A 24,162-nucleotide genomic window follows, 5' to 3' on the forward strand; every position below is an offset into this window, starting at 1 on the left:
GCTGTGCCTCGTGAGCTGCACCTGGCCCCACGATCCGTGACATATCTACACGTCGCAACCCGCCAGCCTCCTTCAGCCCTGCATAACCACAAGAGAGAATCCCTCGAACCCAATCCCAGCTCAGGTCTTCGAGGGAAGCCACCGCTGCGGGACGGATAGGCCCTCCAAGAAGCTCTGCCTGCAATCTGGCGACTTTAAGGGGAAAGGGACCCCCAGCCTCGGCCCTTCAACCAGGGAGATGGTGCAGCCCAAAAGGAGCGGACAGACTCCGAGAAAGCCCTGTAGAAAACCCAAATCGTGCCCCTTGGGCCCCGTCCCTTGTTCGTCCTCCTCCCCCAGGTCATTTCCTGAGCCCATAGCTCTCCCCCCAGCCCCCTGAAGCCCGCTCTGACCACCCTCTAGATTTAGGTCAGAAAACAGACACTAACACCTCTCCCTCGCCTCAGCGAAATTACTAAGTGGAATTTATTGGGCAAGTCCATGCAGGGCGGTGGGGAGAGACTGTGCCCGGGGCCCGGGCCCCCGCCCGCTTTAGAAGCGCAGGCATCGGCCGGGGGCTCGGAGCTCGGGGCGACCACGGCCTGGGCCCGCCAGCCGCACCCCGGGAGCCGTGGCCGGTCCCCGGCGCCGCCAGACCCGCGGAGCCGCTCGGACTCCGATCCCCAGCCGGCCCTTCGCTTTCACACGATCCGCGGTGACTGCACCAGCTCGAGCGCCTTTAAAGGGCCACACACGCCAGCCGCCGCTATAAAATGTTCCCAGCGGCACAGCTGCAGAAGGGGCACCGCTGAGCTGCCGAGAAGAGGCTCGCTCCGCCCGGCTGCCCGCCCACAGCCCGCCGGAGAAGGGTCGTTCCTGGCGAGGAGGAAGAGGGCTGAGGAAGGCGCAGCACCCGCTCTGGCCCTCGGTGAGTATCCAGTTCAGATTTTGCCACCAACTCGCCCACGAGCCAGGACATGTGCTAATAATGCCCTAAGCCGGTTATAAAGACGTGGAAATTGGGAGGAGGGAGAGAAAAAGGGGGAAAAGGGTCGGTCCTTCCTGGGATTCCTAGCCGAGGCCAGCCTGCTCCCGTGTGCGTGTGCGTCAGGGCTCTCCGGGCGGCAATGGGGGCTTGAGACCCGGTTCCCCCGCGCCGGGAAGGGAGCGCGGTGGCCGCTACCGCCACCGCCACCGCCACCGCCCCGGAGTCAGGCGCCGAAGCTGCGGGCGGGCGGGCGGGCACGGGCGCGGGCCGGGGCTGCTTGGCGCGGCACGGTGAGGTGCGGCGGCGGCGCGGCGCGGTGGTGCGGGCTTTTCCCAGGCGCCCCGGGGTCGGGTGGCACTGAGCGCGACCGGCTCGCGGCGGCGGTGGCGGCGTGCGTGCCAGGGGCTGGGGGCTCCGCCGCTGCGCCCGCGGCTCACCGGGCTCCGCGCTTCCCTCTCTCCAGGGCAGGCGGCTTCGCGGAGGTAAGCCGGGCCGCCCGGTAGGGCGGTGGGCTGGGCGGCGGGGCCGGGGACTCCAGCGGAGCGGGCGCAGGGAGCGGGCGGGGGCCGGGAGGGCCGGGGGTCTTTGGGGGACTTGTTTTCTGTTTGAAAGCTGCTCTGCTGGGGGGCGGAGGGGCCGCCGCCCGCCCGCCCGCCAGCCAGCCAGCGAACCGGCTCGCTCGCCAGTGCGCCCGCCTGCCGGCCAGCCGGGCCAAACGCCCGCTTCTCCTGGGGAGACAGCAGCACCTTTACTCCCCGCGCCCGCGCTTTCTCCAGCTTGGCTTCCACCGACTTTGCTAATCGCCCGGACCGCATCTGGACGCTCCGGCTCTGGGGCTGCACAAAGCTCAGGTTTCCTTCGGGGGCTGAAGGCGAGAGGGGCTTTTCGGACCGAGTTTAGCGGAATTGAGGGATGGAAGTTAGAGAATTCGGGCAACTTGCCTCTACTGCCTGGTCGACCTCTGCTCTCCCCCACACTCACGCCCTCCCCCACACACGCACACCCACGCACACACCCCTCTGCCTATAAACGCCGGCGGCGGGGCCGGGCCGCGCACGGAGTCCTTGCCTCGCCAAGCGCCGGACTTGGAGGCAGACAGACCTGGCCGCGAATCCCGGCTCCGCCACTTTCTAGCGCTGTGACCTTGGGCAAGTTACCGAACCTCTCCGAGCTTCTCACTCTTCTCGTAGCGGAGTGATAGCACTGACCACAGGCGACTTGGCTAGGGGGTAGGCTCAGCCTGCGGCCGCGTCGGGTGCTCTGCGGGCGCTCAGTAAGTGTTGGTGAGGCGCGGGAGTGGCCGCAGCCGGCGCCGGAGTGCGCCCCCGCGCGCGGCAGCACCGCGGGGCCCCAAACTCGCCGCGGAGGCCGAGACCCCGGGCCCCTCCCCGCCTGTCTATCCTGTCTCCACGATCGGTTCCTGATACGGCACTCGCGGGATCGGACGCTCGGGGCCCTGGCGGCCTGGGTGCTCGCGCTCCACCGTGCAGGGATGCTCCCGGCCGCCCCCAGCTCCGGCGTCTCCACCTGGGATGTGGCGAGGAGGGCGGCCGAGCTGTCCGCAAACAACGGGCCTTTAGTTTTCAGGTGGCGAAACTGACTGGTCTGGTTAGAGCGCATCCAAGCCAAGCCGCAGTACTGTTTGGATTTTTAAATTTCTCCTGAGTGAGAAAATAGCAATCGAGATGGAGCCATCCGGTTGGTGCCATTTTAACTTTTGGTCCCCCAACAGGTCAAAGACGCGGCCCTCCTACCTGACTCTCCCTTCTCTCTTCTTCCTCTCCCTTTCCCACCCTCATCTAGGCGGGAGGGGGCTGCCGGCCAAGGGTCGGTCTCTGAAGGAGGGCGGGCGGCGGGACCGGGAACTGGTGGCCCCGGGCCCGCGAGGCACCGGCAGGAGAGGAGGCACTTGTTGCTCTGGGTTGCCCAGCCGTCTCTCGCAGCTGTTTCGCAGTGGTCGGCTCGCGGCTTGGAGAGAGAGCTGGGACGTTTCTGCGTTGCCAAGTTTTGCCTTCAAGTGGGCTGGGTGGCAGAGGGGAGACAGAAAATCGGGGAAGCAGGGCAAGGATTCCGATCGAGATGCGGTTGCCTCTTCAGACGGATACAACAACACTTACTGAGCGCCTATGGAGCACAGACCCAGGCCGGGGGTCGGGGCTGGTGGAGGGGGAGGCGGCGATGGGAGGCAACAGATCTGAATGGAAACAGGGTCCTGCCTAGGGGAGCTCACAGCCTGAAGGGGGAGACGTGGTAAAATGGTCTTCCCCAGGAACTGATATCAGAACAGAGATACTTTTTTCTCTTGCACTCTCTCTCTCTTTTTTCATTTTTCTTTTTTTCCTCCTCTTTCTGTTTCTTTTTGTTGTTGCTGCTGCTGTTATTATTATTTTTTTATGTACATTCGGGTACTTGGTAGCATAAAGAAAGAAGAAAGGCTGGATAGGAACAGGAAAAGATGGACAGCCACCCCCCTCCCGACATTTTTCTTAGGACATGAAAATTGCTTGATACTGAAGGTGCTGGGCTCTTGAAGGCGACATGGATTAGATTCCTTGTCTTGTAATCACTGGCTTGAAATATTCTCTGGTTGCCTCAGAGAAGAAACAGGGCTCCAATCAAGCAGTGGTGGCGGACCCAGCAACCGATTGTTTTCTCGTGTTTTCTCCCCCCCTTCCTTTTTCTATTTTTTCTTGCCTCCCTCCCCTACAAGTAAGCGGTGCAGAGATGATAAAGAGGGGTAGTAAGTGCCCACTTTCTAGAAGGGTCTGAGCAGATTCTTAATGACCACTGGGGGGAGGGAAGTGTCACAGAGAATTCTAGCCTTGTTGGAAAGATTAGAGACTTTTGAAGATGCTGAAGATTCTTTGGGCCAGGAGGTATTTATAAATATGAAATTCTACATCTCTAATTCATCATGAAGGCTAGAATATATGGGGCTTAAAAAAAAGGCTTCTGGGAAAATAACTTTAGAGTTGTCGGAGATTGTTTATTATTATTATTATTTTCTGGTTTGGGGAGATTCTTTTCCCTTCATCCCCTTATCTTATCCCTTTGGCATTTGACCTAGGGGGTCATTTCTTCAGGAGCCATTTGAATCATTCTAGGTATGATGATTTGGCCAGTGGTCAGATGAGGCATGTGGGCACAGGAGTGCTGGCTCCTGCTCCCGGAGCCACTGCCACCTGATGGCAAAGCTGTTGAACCTCAGTTTCCCTCCGGGAAGAATTATGCCCACCTGTCACTACAGATGAGTGTGTCTGGGCTCAGAGCAGGTGTCCTGGGACAACCAAGTGCTGCTGCCAGGTCTGTCTTGGAGGCGCCTTGTGGTGTGGAGGAAATTGAGACATCCCTAGCTGCTCTCTGGCTACTTCAGAGCCCCCAGACTACCCTGATCAGTCCAGCTTCTCTCACACAAAACCATGGCTGAGGCAGGACTTTGGAGCCCCGTGACATTTGCTTTGGGGACCTATTCCTTCTCTGGGTGGCAGCCCCCAGCTTTCTAGGTCTTCCTTGCCCTGACTCCTTCCTACTTTCTCCCAGTTCTGGTGGAGGCCTAAATGCCTCCAGTCTGAATGCCTGTGGCCCTTTGAGACAGTGTGCTACTTACTCAGGGACATTGCTGTCCTCAGAATCAGGAAGAGTGCACCCCACTTGGGGCTGTGACATCACTGGCATGAGGAAACAGTCATACGTGTCCCCTCTTGGTGATGTGGGTAGCTGGCTGTCCGGGCAGCACCTGGCCAAATCTAGCACCTTTCCTGCCTCAGGCAAAAGTTCCAACTGGATCTCCTCCTTCTGCTCAGGTGGTCTCTGGTCTTGGGTCTAACCCGTCACCATCCTCGCCTTGTAGCTGTGTGCGGTGGCCCAGCTTTGGGCTTCGCTAGTACCTGCTTGGTCAATAAAGCCTTTGCTCTTATTACCTCTTCTCCCTCACATACAGCACAACAGCTCCAGCTGGCAGCATCACCTCCCACCAATTTGTCCAACTTCTGCCAAGGCTCTGAAATGCCAACTATGTCGAGGCCTGCACTTGATGTCAAGGGTGGCACCTCACCTATGAAGGAGGTAACTTTTGCCATTTTACAGACGGAGACACTGGAGCCGGAAAGACAACCAGGCCGGGGCCGGGGCCGTGTGGTAGGCCCTCCTGGCTGGGGTATCTGGTGTCCTTTAGCAGACTGGAGACAGCAGGGCTTTCTTGGGAGAGAATGAAAATAGCTTCTACGTAAACATGGTCACTTCGAACCCACTAGGGGTATTGAAAGATGGCGGAGAAGGGAGCAGAGAAGCAGAATTGGAAAAGACCACTCCACTGTCTCAATGGTTTAAAGTGAGGCTGAGAAGAGGGACAATGAGATCCCATTTGTAGAATGGCGAGCTGAAGGCAGAGTCGGGGGACGGAGATGAAAACAGTGAACTCATTTAGGATGACGGGTGCCCAGCATGAGGACCTAGGCCTGAGCACAGTGCTCGGAGCCAAGGTGGCAGAAGGATACTTGAACCTAACTCGAGCTAGGAAAGGAGCCTACCTTTCCAGGGGGCCTTATTGCGGCTTCCCCACCACTAGCCCCTGACGAAGCACTTTTGGGGCCTGATGGATGGTGAGGAACAAAGCCTGGAGCAGGGGTACCATGCTCTGCCTTTCTCTGTCTTCTAGGATGCCAACCCAGAGATGAGCTCTCTGGCCTACTCTAACCTGGCGGTGAAAGATCGCAAAGCAGTGGCCATCCTGCACTACCCCGGGGTAACCTCGAATGGAACCAAGGCCAATGGGGCTCCCGCTGGTTCCTCGGGATCTCCATCTCCAATAAGCTCTCCTACTGCCGCCCCTCCCACTAAACCCCCACCCTTCAACCTGCACCCCGCCCCTCACCTGCTGGCCAGTATGCAGCTGCAGAAACTTAATAGCCAGTATCATGGGATGGCCGCCGCCACTCCCGGCCAACCTGGGGAGGCAGGGCCCCTGCCAAACTGGGGCTTCGGGGCTCAGGCGGGAGGGGCGGGGTCACTCTCTCCTTCTGCTGGTGCCCAGAGCCCTGCCATCATCGACTCAGACCCGGTGGATGAGGAGGTGCTGATGTCACTGGTGGTGGAACTGGGACTGGACCGAGCCAATGAGCTTCCGGAGCTGTGGCTGGGGCAGAATGAGTTTGACTTCACTGCAGACTTTCCATCTGGCTGCTGATGCCAACTGTTCCTAAAGATGGAGGAATAAAGCCACCAATTATGTTGTAAATAAAAATAAAAGTTACTTACAAGAGATGGGCCAACTGGAGGTGCTCTTCATTGAGGTCTAATGGGGTGCGGCATGGTCTGACATTCTTCTAGCAATTCTGAGACCCGTGGTGGGGTTGCTGGTGGATAGCTGGGAGGGAGCTGGGCTGGATGGGAGGAATGGGGAAGACTGAGGTGGGGCCGGGGGGCGGGGTGGGGAGGGGAGGCTCCTCACTGAATTCCTGCTGCCACTGCCATCACCACTGCCATTATATCTCCAGGAGTCCAAGTACCTAGCCTCACTGCCCTAAGACCCCAGGAACACTGTCTTATTTGAGGTTGATGACATGGGCTGGTTGGGAGCATTCTTGGAAGAAAGACTGATCCAGACCCTTCTACAGCATCCTGGCCACTTGTGCATCCAAGTCTAAAGGGTTGCCCTAGCCACGTGGCACACGCTTCACCAACTCTAAAAGGCACCCCCACCCCATCTCTAGCCCCAGTCCAGATGATGCAGTAAGGCCACTCCTTGCCTTTTTGCCCTTGGGCAATAAGTACGACCCAAGAAGGATCCTGTGACCTGGGAGCTCAGCTTTCCCTGGAAAATTGCAAAAGCTACAGACCGTTAAACTGAGATTTCAGGTGCCTTCAAGTCCTTCGGACAGTTGCTCCAGCCCCACCTCCATGCCTGGGACATGTGTCCCCTAACTCTGGCCCACACTGTATGGGGACAGCCCATTTCTCTGGGCTGGCCTCCATTTTAGGGACACAGATCAGAGCTGGGCTCGACAAGGTCAACATTTGGGGATATATCTGTTGCCCTTAGATTAGCTGCTGAGGAGGCAGTTGCTTTAGCAGCATGCCAAGTGACAGGACGGTAGCATTGAACTGGATCCCAGCCTTGAGGTGGAAGGGGGCAGGTGGGGGCGTGGGGCTGGTGTGGAATCCAGCCCTGTCCTCATATTGACACAACCGAAGAGCCTAGAGACTCCTCTACCCACATTTCAGACTCCCAGAGACATTCTTCCTTGGACACTGAAAACGAATCAGCTTTTCAGGACTAGTATGGGGCCTGTCCCCTAGAAAGTGCTTTTGAAGGAGCCCACCGAAAGAGGCAAGGCATTGGATTGAGCATTCCCTGAGCATCTGCTCTGGGCCAGGCACTCTGCTAAGTATCAGGAGCATAAATTAAAGTTTGTACCATTGAGGGGGTTCCCCCATCTAGAAGGAGAAAGGCATCAACAAATTACAATAAAACAGTATTTTCTATAATACAGGGGGAAGGTCCTATTCGATCCCAGAAAAGGAAAGAGCTCCATCTGCCTGGGAAGTCTGGGGAAAGCTTCCTGGTATAGAACTGGTTCGTTTGTTTGTTTTGATATCTCACAAGTCACAAATACATGATCCAATCTCTTTGCGAAAAGTAGAAACTCTACAGATAAAGCGAAAATACCCTTTGACCAGCTCTCTCCCTCAATCCTGATCACCTCTTGCCCTCCACCGAGGTAGCAACTGTTTGTTTGTGGTGCATCCTCGCTGGCCTTGCTCTGTGCCTTTACACAAAGACTTATCTACCCACAGAAACAATTGGGTTTAAAAACAAGACCAGAGTCAGCCAAAGAAAGAATGAGTGAGGGGTAAAGCTGTTATGTAAGTGCATGTTCATGAAAGGGGCTGTACTAGCTACAAAACTGGAGTTTAGCAAGCAGGGTCATAGGGCTGGGACGGGGTGTGAGAGGAGGGGACTAGAAAGAAGTTTGCAAGAGGCTGGGCTCAAAGGGCCTTCTAGGCCAAGCTGGGAGCGCGCCTTTACCCCTGGTACCACGATTCCTGTGGCTTGTGGAGCCTCTCTGGAAATTTGCAGGAAAGCAAAGAATTAACCAGCTTTGATTTTTAGAATGATCCTGCTGAAGGTGGATGGTTAGATTCGTCTAAGGCTGTGAACAGGGAGACATGGGGGCCTAAGGGATCTGGGGAGGCAGGGTGAGGGTGTAGGGTGGTAATCGTTTATTGCTGGAGAAGGGGCATGTTGGGGGGGGGTGGGCGGACATCACAGAGTACAGTTGGGGGAAGGCAAGGAAGCCTCTGCCCCTGCCCCACCATTTCATGTTCAGGCCTCTCACAAGACCAGGCACGTTCATTAGGTCTCCAGGAAATTCCTGAGCCAACTCCAAGCCTCACCCTGGGCCAGGTCCTAGGGGCTAGGAAGCAAGGTTCCCGGATACACACAGGTAAGGAACGTTGCCTACCCACAAGGAGCCTGTAGCCTGGGAGCAGGTGAGGATGTGTAAGCAAGCGTGCCTCCTAGAGGCCAGGAGCTGTGCTGCTCCCTGGGGACAAATGTGGGGGACCCTGTTCCTGCTCTCAAGGAACTCACAGTCCAGTGGCAGAGACAGCCATGGTCTCGAAGGATACATTGTATTTCCATAAGGCAGCAATTGTGGTAGGGGACTGAGGGGAGGCAGTCAGTGGCAGAGACAGCCATGGTCTCGAAGGATACATTGTATTTCCATAAGGCAGCAATTGTGGTAGGGGACTGAGGGGAGGCATGGCCTTCAGGCACAGGGAACAACTGGAGCACAAACTGAAAGATAAATCAGGACATGGTGTAAGCCAGAACCAACCGTTAGGAAGCCCATGGCTTTTTCAAGGAAGGGAAGAAAGTGCAGCAGCTTGACTTCCTTGAAGGGCAGAAGGCTGAGAAGGTGGTAAATTGGAATCAGATCTTGCAGTTGCTTCTACTTTATTCCACAAGCAAGGGGAGTGTCATTCCACAAACATGGACTGAGCACCTACTATATACCAGGCACGCACAAAGCATCTGGGCATAGGTGATGAGCACATTGCCCTTGCTCTCATGAAGCTTGAAGTTTAGCAAGGAGATCGACAACAGTCAAATAATCATGCATGGGCTTCCCTGGTGGCGCAGAGGTTGAGAGTCCGCCTGCCGATGCAGGGGACACCGGTTCATGCCCCGGTCCGGGAAGATCCCACATGCCACGGAGCGGCTGGGCCCGTGAGCCATGGCCGCTGAGCCTGCGCGTCCGGAGCCTGTGCTCCGCAACGGGAGAGGCCACAACAGTGAGAGGCCCGCGTACCGCAAAAAAAAAAAAAAAAAAAAAAAAAAATCATGCAGATCATTAAAACCATAAATCATGAGAAGTGACAGGAAGAAAAGGTATAGGTGCTATGAAAGAGTGCAATGGGGAATTTAATTTCTTTTAAAAACTTTTTATTGAAATATAGTTGATTTACCATGTGTTAATTTCAGTTGTACAGCAAAGTGTTTCAGTTACATATATATATATATATATATGTAACTTTTTTAGATTCTTTTCCCCTATAGGTTATTACAAGATACTGAGTATAGTTCCCTGTGCTATACAGTAGGTCCTTGTTGGTTACCCATTTTATACATAGTACTGTGTATATGTTAATCCCAAACTCCTAATTTATCCCTCCCACCCCTTTCCCCTTTGTTAACCTTGTTTGTTTTCTATGTCTGTGGGTCTGTTTCTGTTTTGTATATACATTCATTTGTATCATATTTTTTTAGATTCTACATATAAGCAATATCATACGATATTTGTCTTTCCTTGTCTGACTTACTTCACTTAGTATAATAATCTCTAGATCCATCCATGTTGCTGCAAATGGGGGACTTAATTTCAATTGCAGTATCCAAGAGGGCTTCTGAAGGTTTTGAATAAAGGAGTGTTGTGGTCAGAGCTTGCATGAGGAAAATGAATCAGGCTACAGTGTGCATGAAAGATTGGAATTATGGTGATGCTAGAAAGCTGTTACAATGGTCCAAGCAAAAAATAACAAAGACAGGAAATTAGTCTATGATGAAAAAGTAGCATTTCAATGGGAAGTTGTTGTTCAATGACTATAGAGCTTCACTTTTGTTTTTGTTTTTTTTGGCTGTGTTGGGTCTTCGTTGCTGCGCAAGGGCTTTCTCTAGTTGTGGCGAGCAGGGGCTACTCTTCATTGCGGCACATGGGCTTCTCATTGCAGTGGCTTCTCTCGTCGCGGAGCACGGGGTCTGTGCGTATGGGCCCGGTAGTTGTGGCGCACGGGCTCAGTTGCTCCGTGCCATGTGGGACCTTCCCGGGTCAGGGATCAAACCTGTGTCCCCTGCATTGGCAGGTGGATTCTTAACCACTGCACCATCAGAGAAGTCCCTAGAGGTTCACTTTTGTAAGATAAAAAAGTTCTAGAACTCTGTTGCACAACAGTGTGATAACACTACTGAACTACACAATTAAAAGTGGTTAATACGGGAATTCCCTGGCGGTCCAGTGGTTAAGACTTGGCACTTTCGTTGCCGTGGGCCCGGGTTTGATCCCCGGTCAGGGAACTAAGATCCTGAAAGCTGTGCAGTGCAGCCAAAAAAAAAAAAAAAGGTTAAGATGGTCAATCCTTTATGTGTGTTTTTTTTTTTTTTTTTTTTTGCGGTACGCGGGCCTCTCACTGCTGTGGCCTCTCCCGTCGCGGAGCACAGGCTCCGGACACACAGGCTCCGCGGCCATGGCTCGCGGGCCCAGCCGCTCCGCGGCATGTGGGATCTTCCGGGATCGGGGCACAAACCCGTGTCCCCCGCATCGGCAGGCGGACTCTCAACCACTGCGCCACCAGGGAAGCCCGCTTTTATGTGTTTTTTTACCACAATTTTTAAGTTAGCATTTCAAAGTAGAGAGGAAATGAGGAACTCTTCAATAAATGCTTTGGGACAACTGGATACACTAGCTCATACTTGACACCAAAATTATTTCCAGATGGACCAAAGATTTAAAAATAAAAAATGAGGGACTTCCCTGGTGGTCCAGTGGCTAAGACTCCACGCTCCCAATGCAGGGGGCCCGGGCTCGATCCCTGGTCAGGGAACTAGATCCCACATGCCGCAGCTAAGAGTTTACATGCCAGCCACTAAAGATCCTGCATGCCACAACTAAAGATTCCGGTTGCCGCAACTAAAAGATCCTTCATGCCGCAACTAAAAAAATGATCTTGCATGCCACAACGAAGACCCCATACACGGCAATGAAGATCCCGCGTGCTGCAACTAAGACCTGGCATGGTCAAATAAATAAATAAATATATTTTTTAAATGAAACCATAAAAGTACTAGAAGAAAATATGAGGGGATTTAAAAAGAAAATCTTGATATGAGGAGACCTTTCCAATAATGACACGAAACCCTACATCGAAAAAAAAGAAAATAAAAGTTAAAATCAAAAGATAAGCGATAGGCTTGAGAAAATATATGCAACTCATAATGAATATGAAAACAACTCTTACAAATCAAGGCGTCAGAGACCTTCAACCCAATATAAAAATGAGCAAATTGGGCTTCCCTGGTGGCGCAGTGGTTGAGGGTCCGCCTGCCGATGCAGGGGACACGGGTTCGTGCCCCGGTCCGGGAGGATCCCACGTGCCGCGGAGCGGCTGGGCCCGTGAGCCATGGCCGCTGAGCCTGCGCGTCCGGAGCCTGTGCTCTGCAACAGGAGAGGCCACAACAGTGAGAGGCCCGCATACCGCAAAAAAAAAAAAAAGAGCAAATAATAGCAAATAATATCAAAATGAAATACAGGAAAAAATTAAAATGACTTTAAAACTTATCAAAAAATGCTCAAATTCACTCATACTAAAAGAAATGTATTTTAAAACTACACTAGGGGACTTCTGGTTCTAGAGCAAGATGATGTAGACTCACTTTTCTCTGTTCCTCTTCTTCAAATAGAACTGTACATGCTAGAAATTATTCAACAGACAATGACAAAAAGGCTCTGAAAGCATGAAAGCAGGCTAGGAACTTCAGGACTTGAGGAATGACAACATGGTGAGTTTCCTCAGTTGTTTTTTTAATCTTCCACATACTGGCTGCCAAAGAGGCCTGCAATGGCAAACCACTAACAGCAGCCCTCCCTACAAACACACACACACACACACACACACACACACACAGAGGAACTGGGAAAGGAGAAGCCCAACAGAGACCTAGTTGGGGGACCTAAGCTCTGCTCCACAACCAGAGCTCCAGGTGGTGGTCTGATCTGCTTGCAGCAGCAAAGCTTTGGACCGTCTCAGTCCCCACTCCAGAACTGGGAAACCAGCAGGAAGCCTGGTTTGTGTGCAGTGGTAGCAGTAGCCCTGTATCTTCCTGCCCTCCACTGAATCAGTGGCAAAAGGAGACGCAGGTACAGTGGCTTCAGCAACTTCCTCTTCCCTCAGAAGATCACCCAGCAAAAACAAGCAGCTCAGGGATGTGCCTTCTGCCACTGAAGACAGCACCAGCAAGGATGGAGCAGGAGCCCCACAGACAACAGAAGAATGAAGCAGACAAAAATAGCATTGCAAGGGCTTGGAAAACTAAACTGTCACTTGAACTACAACCCACAGAAGTAGACTAAAACATACATACTAAACCTAAACAGGGTAACTGCCTACTAAAATAGAAGACTGAAATGGGATCAAGAGTCTCCTAACATAACCAAAATGTTCAGGATACAGTAGAAAATCACTCATCATAGCAAAAGCCAGGAAAACCACAATTCGAATGAGAAAAGACAATCAACTGACACCAATACCGAGAAGAATCAGATGTTGACATTACCTGACAAGGGTTTTAAAGCAGCCATCATAAAAACTCACTGGATAGACTCAGTAATGGAGTGGAAATGACAGATGATAGAATCAGTGACCTTGAAGACAGATCAATAGAACTTAGTCAGTCTGAACCCACTAAAACAGCAGTAAGCTATGATAAGTTATGTGTGTTTATGACACTACCTAGAGCAAGTACTAAGAAAACTATACAAAGCACTATACATATTCAGAATCATTACAAGTAAAGCCAAATAGAACTCAAAAATATGCTCAAGTAACTCACAGGAATGCAAGCAAAAATAAACAAAAGATATTGTAAGTCAACTACACTTCAATTTAATAAATAAATTACTTGAATAAACAAAAGAATGAGACACAGAAAACAAAATGTCTGACTTAAGCCCTGACATACCAATAATCACTTAAATGTAAGTAGACTAAATATACCAATTAAGAGAAATAGAAAAATAGAGTGGAAAACCACACAACCCCGCAACCCAACTATATGCTATCTAGAAGAAACATAGCAACATATGTAGGTTGAAAGTAAAAGGATGAAAAACAAGATATATCATGCAAACATTAATTTTTTTTTGGCTGCATGGCTTGTGGGATCTTAGCTCCCCACCCAGGGATTGAACCCGGGCCCTCGGCAGTGAGAACATGAAGTCCTAACCACTGGACTGCCAGGGAATTCCCAACATTAATTTTTTAAAAAGCAGAAGTGGCTATATTAATATCATATAAAGTAGACTTCAGGGCAAAGAAAATTACTAGGGACAAAGAGAGACACTACGTTATGTTAAACGGATCAATCCACCAAGAAGATACCGCAATCCTAAATGTGTATGCACTGACAACAAAGCTTCAAAATACATGAAGCAAAAACTGAGAGTTCTGCAATGCAAGAGACAGATCTGCAACTAGAGTTGCAGAGTTTAACACACTCTCTCAGCAACTGATAGAACAGCTAGGCAAATTCAGCAAAGATATAGAAGAACTCGACAACACCATCGACCAAGAGAATCTAATTGACATTTATAGAACACCACCCGACAGCAGAAGAATACATATTCTTTTCAAGTACTCATAGAACATTGACCAAGATAGGCCATATCCTGGGTCATAAAACAAATCTTAATAAATGTGAAAGAACCAAAATCATACAGAGTATGTTCTCCAGCTATAATGGAATCAATCTAGAAATCAATAACAAAGATAACAGAAAATCTCCAAACACATGGAAACTAAACAACATACTTCTAAATAATCTATGAGTCAAAAAGGAAGTCTCAAAGGAAAATTTTAAAAGACATACTGAGCTGAATGAAAGTGAGAATATGACATATCAAGATTTGTGGAGGGACTTCCCTGGTGGTGCAGCGGATAGAATCCACCTGCCAATGCTGGGGACATGGGTTCAAGCCCTGGTCCAGGAAGATCCCACATGCCACGGAGCAACTGAGCCCGTGCACCGCAACTACTGAGCCTGCATGCCACAACTACTGAAGCCCGTGTACCTAGAGCCCATGCTCCACAAGAGAAGCCACCACAATGAGAAGCCCATGCACCACAACAAAGAGTAGCCCCCGCTTGCCGCAACTAGAGAAAGCCTGCGTGCAGCAACGAAGACCCAACACGGCCAAAAATAAATAAATAAATTTATATAAAAAATAAAAATTTGTGGCGTGTAGCTAAAGCCAAGAGGGAAATTTATAACACTAAATGCTTGCATTAGAAAAAGAGGGAAGGATTCAAACCAATAGTCTATTCTTACCTCAAGAACCAAGAAAAAGTAGAGCAAAATAAACCCAAACCAAGCAAAAGAAGGAAATAAGAAAGATAAGAAATCAATGAAATTGAAAATGGAAAAACAATGGAGAAAATCAATGAACCAAAAAGCTAGTTCTTCAGAAAAAAAATCAATAAAATTGACAAAGCTCTAGCAAGACTGACACAAATAAAAAGAGAGAAAACATAAATTACCAATATCAAGAATGAAACAGGGGCTATCACTACTGATTCTGAAGCTATTAAAGGGATAATAAGGGAATACTATGAACAACTTCATGCTCATGAATTCAATGTAGAAGAAAAGGACTAATTCCTCAAAACCCAAAGCTACCAAAACTTGACCAAGATGAAATAGATAATCTTAATAGTCCTATAACCACTAAAGAGATTGCATTTGATTCATTAAAGAGCTCCTGGAAAAGAAATCTCTAGACCCAGATTTTTTTCACTGGACAACTTTATGAAATATTCAAAGAAGAATTAACACCAATTTTACACAATGTCTTCCAGAAAATAAGAGGAGGAAATACCTCCCAAGTACTACCATGATCCCAAAACCAGACAAGGACAACACACACAAGAAGAAAACTGCAGACCAATATCTCTCCTGAACTTAGATGCAAAATTTCTAAACAAAAATTTAACAAATCCAATCCAATAATATATAAAAAATATAATACACCATGACCAAGTGAGACTTATTCCAGGTCAGCAAGGTTGATTCATCATTCAAAACTCAATCAATGTAATTTACCATAACAGCAGACTAAAGAAGAAAAAACATATGACCATATCAGTTAATGCAGAAAAAGCATTTGACAAAATCCAACACCAAATCGTGATTTAAAAAGAGAAAATTACCTCTCAGTACACTAGGAATAGAGTGGAATTTTCTCAACCTCATAAAGAGCATCTCAAAAAAAAAAAAAAAAACCAAAAACCCTACAGCTAGCATTATACTTAACGGAGAAAAACTAAATGATTTCTCGCTAAGATCAGGAACAAGACAAGGATATACATTCATCGTTCTTATTCAACATAACACTGGAAGTAAGGCAAGTGCAGTTAAGCAAGAAAAAGAAATAAAAAGCATACAGATAGAAAGAAGGAAAGAAAGAAAAGAGAAAGGAAGAAAGAAAGAAAAAATTTCCCTATTTGCAAATGGCATGATGGGCTATGTAGAAAATCCCAAGCGATCTACAAAAACACTCCTAGAACAAATAAGTGAGTTCAGCAAGCTCAAAAGATACAAGATCAACACACAAAAAAGCAATTGCATTTTTATATACTAGCGATGAACACATGGAAACCGAAATTTAGGGCGTGACAGTACCATTTACAATTACTAAATATATATCTACTATGTATGAAACCAGGTCAGGATCTGTATGATGAAAATTACAATATACTGGTGAAAGAAATCAAGAAGACCTAAACAGGTTTACAAATTTCATGCAATTTCTATCAAAATCTCAGCAAGATTTTTTTTTTGTAGACGTAATCATACTTATTCCAAAATTTATAGAGAAAGGCAAAGGAGCTAGAGTGGCTAAAGCAATTTTGTTAAAGAAGAATAAAGTGGGGAATTCCCTGGCAGTCCAGTGGTTGGGACTCCACCCTTTCACTGCCGAGGGCCTGGGTTCGATCCCTGGTTGGGGAGCTAGGATCCCACAAGCTGCGCGGTGCGGCCAAAAGAATAATAACAATAATAATAATAATTAAAGAAGAATAAAGTGGGAAGAATCACTTTAATCGATGTTAAGGCTTACTATATAGCTACAGTAATTAAGACAGTGTGATACTGGTGGAAAGAGAGACACACAGAAAGATCAATAGAACAGAATAGAGAACCCAGAAATAGACTCACACAAATATAACCAAATGATTTTTGACAGAGGTGCAAAAGCAGTTGAAAGGAGGAGGGATAGCCTTTTCAAAGAATGCTGCTGGAGCAACTGGATATCATATACAAAAATTTACTCAAGTTGGTAACTGATTAGATTGTAAAACAAACTGCACAATTTTAGGGAAAAAAACATAGAAGATAATCCTCAAAACCTAAGGTTAGGTGAAAAATTCTTACTTGACACCAAAAGCACAATCCAGAAAAGGAAAAATTGATAATTTCAACCTTGCCCAAAGTAAAAACTTTTGCTCTGTGAAACCTATGTGAAGAGGATGAAAAGACAAGCTATAGACTGGGAGAAAATACCTCTAAACCACTTTTGACAAATGACTAACATCTAGACTACATAAAGCACTCTCAAAATTAGCATATGTAAAGAATCCCCCAAATTTGACAATAAAAAAACAAACAATCCAATTAGAAAATGGGCAAAAGACTTGCACAGATATTTCACTGAAGAGGATATACAGATGGCAAATAAGCACACGAAAAGATGTTCAGTATCAGCCATTAAGGGAATGTAAATTAAAACTACAGAAATATAGATCAATGGGACAGGATAGAAAGCCCAGAGATAAACCCACGCACATATGGTCACCTTATCTTTGATAAAGGAGGCAAGAATATACAATGGAGAAAAGACAGCCTCTTCAAGTGGTGCTGGGAAAACTGGACAGCTACATGTAAAAGAATGAAATTAGAACACTCCCTAACACCATACACAAAAATAAACTCAAAATGGATTAAAGACCTAAATGTAAGGCTGGACACTATAAAACTCTTAGAGGAAAACACAGGCAGAACACCCTATGACATAAATCACGACAAGATCCTTTTTGACCCACCTCCTAGAATAAGGGAAATAAAAACAAAAATAAACAAATGGGACCTAATGAAACATAAAAGCTTTTGCACAGCAAAGGAAACCATAAACAAGACGAAAAGACGACCCTCAGAATGGGAGAAGATATTTGCAAACGAATCAATGGACAAAGGATTAATCTCCAAAATATACAAGCAACTCATGTAGCTCAATATCAAAAAACCAAACAACCCAATTCAAAAGTGGGCAGAAGACCTAAACAGACATTTCTCCAAAGAAGATATACAGATTGCCAACAAACACAACAAAACAAAAACAAACAAAACAAACAAGGATGCTCAACATCACAAATCATTAGAGAAATGCAAATTAAAACTACAATGAGGTATCACCTTACACGGGTCAGAATGGCCATCATCAAAAACTCTACAAACAATAAATGCTGGAGAGGGTGTGGAGAAAAGGGAACTCTCTTGCACTGTTGGTGGGAATGTAAATTGATACAGCCACTATGGAGAACAGTACGGAGGTTCCTTAAGAAACTAAAAATAGAACTACCATATGACCCAGCAATCCCACTACTGGGCATATACCCTGAAAAAACTGTAATTCAAAAAGAGACATGTGCCACAATATTCATTGCAGCACTATTTACAATAGCCAGGACATGGAAGCAACCTAAGTGTCCATCGACAGATGAATGGATAAAGGAGATGTGGCATATATATACAATGGAATATTACTCAGCCATAAAAAGAGACGAAATTGAGCTATTTGTAGTGAAGTGGATGGACCTTAGAGTCTGTCATACAGAGTGAAGTAAGTCAGAAAGAGAAAAACAAATACCGTATGCTAACACACATATGTGGAATCTAAAAAAGAAAAATAATGGTTTTCACGAACCTAGGAGTAGAACAGGAATAAAGACATAGACGTAGAGAATGGACTTGAGGATACGGGGAGGGGGAAGGGTAAACTGGGACGAAGTGAGAGAGTGGCATGAACTTATATATACACTACTAAATGTAAAATAGATAGCCAGTGGGAAGTAGCCGCATAGCACAGGGAGATCACCTTGGTGCTCTGTGACCACCTAGAGGGGTGGGATAGGGAGGGCGGGAGGGAGACACAAAAGGGAGGGGAGGGGCTTCCCTGGTGGCGCAGTGGTTGAGAGTCCGCCTGCCGATGCAGGGCACACGGGTTCGTGCCCCTGTCCGGGAAGATCCCACATGACCCGGAGCGGCTGGGCCTGTGAGCCATGGCCGCTGAGCCTGCACGTCTGGAGCCTGTGCTCCGCAACGGGAGAGGCCACAACAGTGAGAGGCCCGCGTACCGCAAAAAGAGGGCGGGGATATGGGGATATATGTATACGTATAACTGACTCACTTTGTTATGCAGCAGAAACTAACACAGCATTATAAAGCAGTTATACTCCAATAAAGATGTTTTTTAAAAAAACTACAATGCGATATTACTACTCACCTGTCAGAATGGTTAAAATAAAAATTAGTGGGCTTCCCTGGTGGCGCAGTGGTTAAGAGTCCACCTGCCAATGCAGGCGACACAGGTTCGAGCCCTGGTCTGGGAAGATCCCACATGCCACGGAGCAGCTAAGCCCGTGCGCCACAACTACTGAAGGCCACGCGCCTAGAGCTGGTGCTCTGCAACAAGAGAAGCCACAGCAGTGAGAAGCCCGCGCACCGCAACGAAGAGTAGCCTCCGCTCACCACAACTAGAGAAAGCCCGCACACAGCAACAAAGACCCAACACAGCCAAAAATAAAATAAATAAATTTATTTTAAAAAATAATATAAAAAATAAAAATTAGTGACAACCCCAGATGCTGAAAAGGATGCAGAGAAACTGGATCACTCACACATTGTTGGTGGGAATGTTAACTGGTACAACCACTGTGACATAGAATATGGCAGTTTGGGTTTTTTTTTTAATTAATTTATTTATTTTTGGCTGCGTTGGGTCTTCGTTGCTGTGCATGGGCTTCCTCTAGTTGCAGTGAGCGGGGGCTACTCTTCGTTGCAGTGCATGGGCTTCTCATTGTGGTGGCTTTTCTTGTTGAGGAGCACAGGCTCTAGGCGCCCAGGCTTCAGTAGTTGTGGCACACGGGCTCAGTAGTTGTGGCTTGCAGGCTCTAGAGCACAGGCTCAGTAGTTGTGGCGCACGGGCTTAGTTACCTGACCAGGGCTCGAACTTGTGTCCCCTGCATTGGCAGGAGGATTCGTAACCACTGCTCCAACGGTGAAGTCCCGAATATGGCAGTTTTAATCAAAGTAAACATGCACTTACCATACAACCCAGCACTTGCAGTCTTGGACATTTGTCTCAGAGATATGAAAACTTATGTCCACACAAAAACCTGTACACAAATGTTTGTAGCAGCTTTATTCCTAAAAGCCCGAAAGTGGAAACCACTCAGATATGCTTCCCTGGGTTAAACAAACAGTGGTACATCCATACCATGGAATACTATTCAGCGATAAAAGGGAATGAACAACTTGGATGAACATCAAGGAAATTATGCTGAATGAAATACAGCCAATCTCTAAAGGATACATACTGCATGATTCCATGTATATAACATTCATGAAATAACATAATTATAGAAATGGAAATGGAAAACAGATTCCGGGAGGCTAAACAAGAGCACAGACAAACACTGGAATTAGACTGGCTTCTAAATCCAGCTCCACCGTGAGCTAGTGGAAGTTTGGGTGAGTTACTTAATCTCTTTGAGCCTTGATTTCCACGTTCATAAAATGGTTTGGGTTTTGTTGTTGCTGTTCTTAGGCCCAAACACTTAATAAGTATTTATTTCCTAAAAACATTAGTAGCTGTTTTGTTAAATACACACAAAAAAGTCATATATAAACTTTTTTTTTTTTTGGCCGTGCAGCACGGCATGCAGGATCTTGGTTCCCTGACCGAGGATGAACCCAGGCCCCCTGCAATGGAAACGTAGAGGGTTAACCACTGGACTGCCAGGGAAGTCCCCATAAAATTGTTTTCATTCATTTATTCAGTCAGTCAGTCAACAAATGCTTAGTTCCAGGTGTTGAGTGAACAAGACAGACAAAAATATTTGCCCTCATCGAGGTGACACTAGTAGGGAAAGAGAGGCAATAAACAAACATACTAATTAATACATATCAGCAGAGAGGGTGCTATCAGGAAAACTAAAGCAAAGTGAGGTGAAGAGAAAGCATATGGAGTGCTTAGCAGAATGCTAGAACATATTAAATATTCAATAAATATTAGTTGTTACACACTGTTATTAATAATCAGTAAAAATGCTATTTTAAAAGTTTTACATGTTAGTAAGGGTGAAGGGAAATGAATACTCTCATACACTGCTGATGGGCGTGCAATTCATACAGCCTCTTTGGAGGCCAATTTGGCAGGTCTTTAAAAATACCCATGCCCTATGACCCAGCAAACTGAACTCTGGAACCAAACTATCTGAGTTCAAATCCTGGCCCTGCTACTGACCAGCTGTGTGACCTCTGGTAAATTGTTTAACCTCTCTGTGCCTTGGTTTCCTAATCTGTAAAACAAGGATAAAAACATGGGCTTATAAAAAGAAACGGGGCTTCCCTGGTGGCGCAGTGGTTGAGAGTCCGCCTGCCGATGCAGGGGACACGGGTTCGTGCCCCGGTCCGGGAAGATCCCACATACCGCGGAGAGGCTAGGCCCGTGAGCCATGGCCACTGAGCCTGCGCGTCCAGAGCCTGTGCTCCGCAACGGGAGAGGCCACAACGGTGAGAGGCCCGCATACCGCAAAAAAATAAAAAATAAAATAAAATAAATTTTAAAAAAGTAAAAAATAAAAAAATAAAAAATAAAAAGAAACGAAACTGAGCTATTTGTAATGAGGTGGATAGACCTAGAGTCTGTCATACAGAGTGAAGTAAGTCAGAAAGAGAAAGACAAATACCGTATGCTAACACATATATGGAATTAAAAAAAATGTCATGAAGAACCTAGGGGTAAAACGGGAATAAAGACACAGGCCTACTTGAGAATGGACTTGAGGATATGGGGAGGGGGAAGGGTAAGCTGTGACAAAGCGAGAGAGGCATGGACATATATACACTACCAAACGTAAGGTAGATAGATAGTGGGAAGCAGCCGCATAGCACAGGGAGATCAGCTCGGTGCTTTGTGAACGCCTGGAGGGGTGGGAGGGAGGGAGATGCATGAGGGAAGGGATGTGGGAACAGATGTATATGTATGACTGATTCACTTTGTTATAAAGCAGAAACTAATAAAAAAAAGGGAAAAAAAGAATCAAGCAAGTCGGGAGGGTGGGAAGGAGACGCAAGAGGGAGGAGATATGGGGATAACTGTATATGTATAGCTGATTCACTTTGTTACACAGCAGAAACTAAAACTAAGACACCATTGTAAAGCAATTATACTCCAATAAAGATGTTAAAAAAAAAAAAAAAAAAAAACATGGGCTTGTTGTGAGGATTAACTGAATTCATATATGTAAAGCATTTAGAAGAGAACTTAGCATACAGTAAGTGTTATATATGTATTTGTTGCATAAATTCCCCTTATCGATATCTACCTAGGGAAACACACATGTGGGCCAAAAGCAGGTTCAGGGATGCTCATCTACAGCATTGTTTGTAGCAGTAGAAAAAAATGAAAACTACCTAAATATTCATCAATAAGGTGATGGTGAAACAAAGGAAGGTATAGTGGTACTATGGAATCCTATGAAACGGCTAAAAAAAATGAAGTAAATCACTATGTTCTGATATGGAAAGATCTGTGACAAGTGTTTTTATGCACCAAAAAGCTAAATTCAGAATGATACATATAGGATAATCCTATCTAAACTAAACATACAATACTGCATATATATATATATACACACATATACATATACTTATACAGAAATTTATCTCCATACATAGAAAAAGACCTGGAAGGATACACTTCAAATTGATGTCATTAGAGCTGTTACCTGGTGGGGAGTGTTGGGGGAAGCCTGATTGGATATAAAAGTGGTCAAAAATGATTTTATATTTTACAAGGAGAATATATTCATCTGTGACTTATGTGATTAAAAACAACTGTTTTACGTAAGGTGGATAGCTGGTGGGAAGCAGCCGCATAGCACAGGGAGATCAACTCGGTGCTTTGTGACCACCTGGAGGGGTGGGATAGGGAGGATGGGAGGGAGGGAGACGCAAGAGGGAAGAGATATGGGGATGTATGTATATGTATAACTGATTCACTTTGTTATAAGGCAAAAACTAACACACCACTGTAAAGCAATTATACTCTAATAAAGATGTTAAAAAAAAAAGAAAGAACTGTTTCAAAGTTTAATGAAGAAGTAACCAAAAGTAACCAAAGGGAATTATCTTTTCAACAAATAGTTCTGGAACAATTGGATATCCATAAGTATAAAATGAACCTCTATCCATATCTTGTTTCATATTAAAAAGTTAACACAAAATGGATCATAGACCTAAATATAAAAACTAAAACTATTAAATTTCTAGAGGAACTCATAATCTGCATGACCTAAGGTTAGACAAATATTTCTTAGGTACAATACCAAAAGCACAGTCCATAAAAGGAAAAAAATGATAAATTGGACTCATCATAATTAAATACTTCTGCTTTTCAAAAGGCATCGTTAAAATATGAAAGACAAACCACAGATGTGGAAAAAAATTTTCAAGTCACATATCTGATAAAAGATTTGCATCCAGAATATATAAAGAACCCTTAAATAGGGCTTCCCTGGTGGCGCAGTGGTTGACAGTCTGCCTGCCGATGCAGGGGACGCGGGTTCGTGCCCCGGTCCGGGAAGATCCCACATGCCGCGGAGCGGCTGGGCCCGTGAGCCATGGCCGATGAGCCTGCGCGTCCGGAGCCTGTGCTCCGCAACGGGAGAGGCCACAACAGTGAGAGGCCAGCGTAACGCAAAAAAAAAGAAAAAAAAAAAAAAAAAAAAAAAGAACCCTTAAATAATAAGACAAAACAGCCCAATTTTTTTAAATGGGCAAATCCTTGGAACAGATAGTTCACCAAAGAAGATATATGGATGGCAAAAAAGCACATGAAAAGATATTGAGCTATCTCTATCAAGCTATGATTGATATCATTAGCATATCATTAGCTTTCAGGGAAATGCAGAATAAAGCCATAATGATATATAGCTACACACCTATTACAATGGCCCAAATTAAAAGGGCTGACCTTCACAGGCAACAAAAGAAAGAATATATATATTACACTTCATCAAAATTAAAAACATTTGGGCTTCCCTGGTGGCGCGGTGGTTGGGAGTCCACCTGCCAATGCAGGGGACACAGGTTCGTGGCCCGGTCCGCGAAGATCCCACATACCGCAGAGCGCCATGGCCACTGAGCCTGCGCGTCCGGAGCCTGTGCTCCGCAACGGGAGAGGCCACAACAGTGAGAGGCCCGCGTATCGCAAAAAAAAAAAAAAAAAAAAAAAAAAAATTAAAAACATTCGTGCCTCAAAGAACTCCAGACAGTGAAAAACAGCCCACAGAATGGGAGAAAATATTTGCAAATCATATATCTGATAAGGAATTAGTATCCAGAATATTTAAAGAACTCCTACAACTCAACAATTTTAAAAAACAGACAACCCAATTCAGAAATAAGCAATGGACTTGAATAGATATTTCTCCAAGAAGATATACAAATGGCTAATAAGCACATGAAAAGATGCTCAACATCACTAATCATTACAGAAATGCAAATCAAAATCACAATGAGGTATAATTTCTCATCCATTAGGGTGGCTATTATTTTTTTTAATGGAAAATAACAAGTGTTGGTG

At 46.6% G+C, this 24,162-nt stretch overlaps 1 protein-coding gene across 7 annotated transcripts; it reads left to right on the top strand.

The window, feature by feature from the left end:
- The first annotated feature begins 658 nt into the window (after positions 1-658).
- Positions 659-6,227, top strand: CITED1 (Cbp/p300 interacting transactivator with Glu/Asp rich carboxy-terminal domain 1). 7 transcript variants are annotated; one of them, XM_081222487.1, is made up of 5 exons: positions 1,040-1,075; positions 1,431-1,449; positions 2,548-2,665; positions 4,908-5,032; positions 5,625-6,227. In XM_081222487.1, exons 3-5 carry the CDS (start codon positions 2,653-2,655, stop codon positions 6,150-6,152), a joined length of 666 nt encoding a protein of 221 aa, XP_081078613.1. In that variant the 5' UTR covers positions 1,040-1,075; positions 1,431-1,449; positions 2,548-2,652; the 3' UTR covers positions 6,153-6,227. The 7 variants fall into 7 exon arrangements, with proteins under 7 accessions (XP_081078616.1, XP_081078617.1, XP_081078615.1 ...); XM_081222491.1 differs by lacking the exons at positions 1,040-1,075; positions 2,548-2,665 and adding an exon at positions 785-907; XM_081222489.1 differs by lacking the exon at positions 2,548-2,665 and having other exon boundaries at positions 1,034-1,081.
- Positions 6,228-24,162: the final 17,935 nt, after the last annotated feature.

The sequence above is a fragment of the Mesoplodon bidens genome (assembly GCF_964165515.1).
Source record: "Mesoplodon bidens genome assembly, chromosome: X".
NCBI lineage: Eukaryota > Metazoa > Chordata > Mammalia > Artiodactyla > Ziphiidae > Mesoplodon > Mesoplodon bidens.

Excerpts from the sequence above, each read along its gene's own strand:
- CITED1 (XM_081222487.1), top strand. Across the intron at positions 5,033-5,624 it reads GCACCTCACCTATGAAGGAG|GATGCCAACCCAGAGATGAG; the intron begins GTAACTTTTGCC and ends TCTGTCTTCTAG.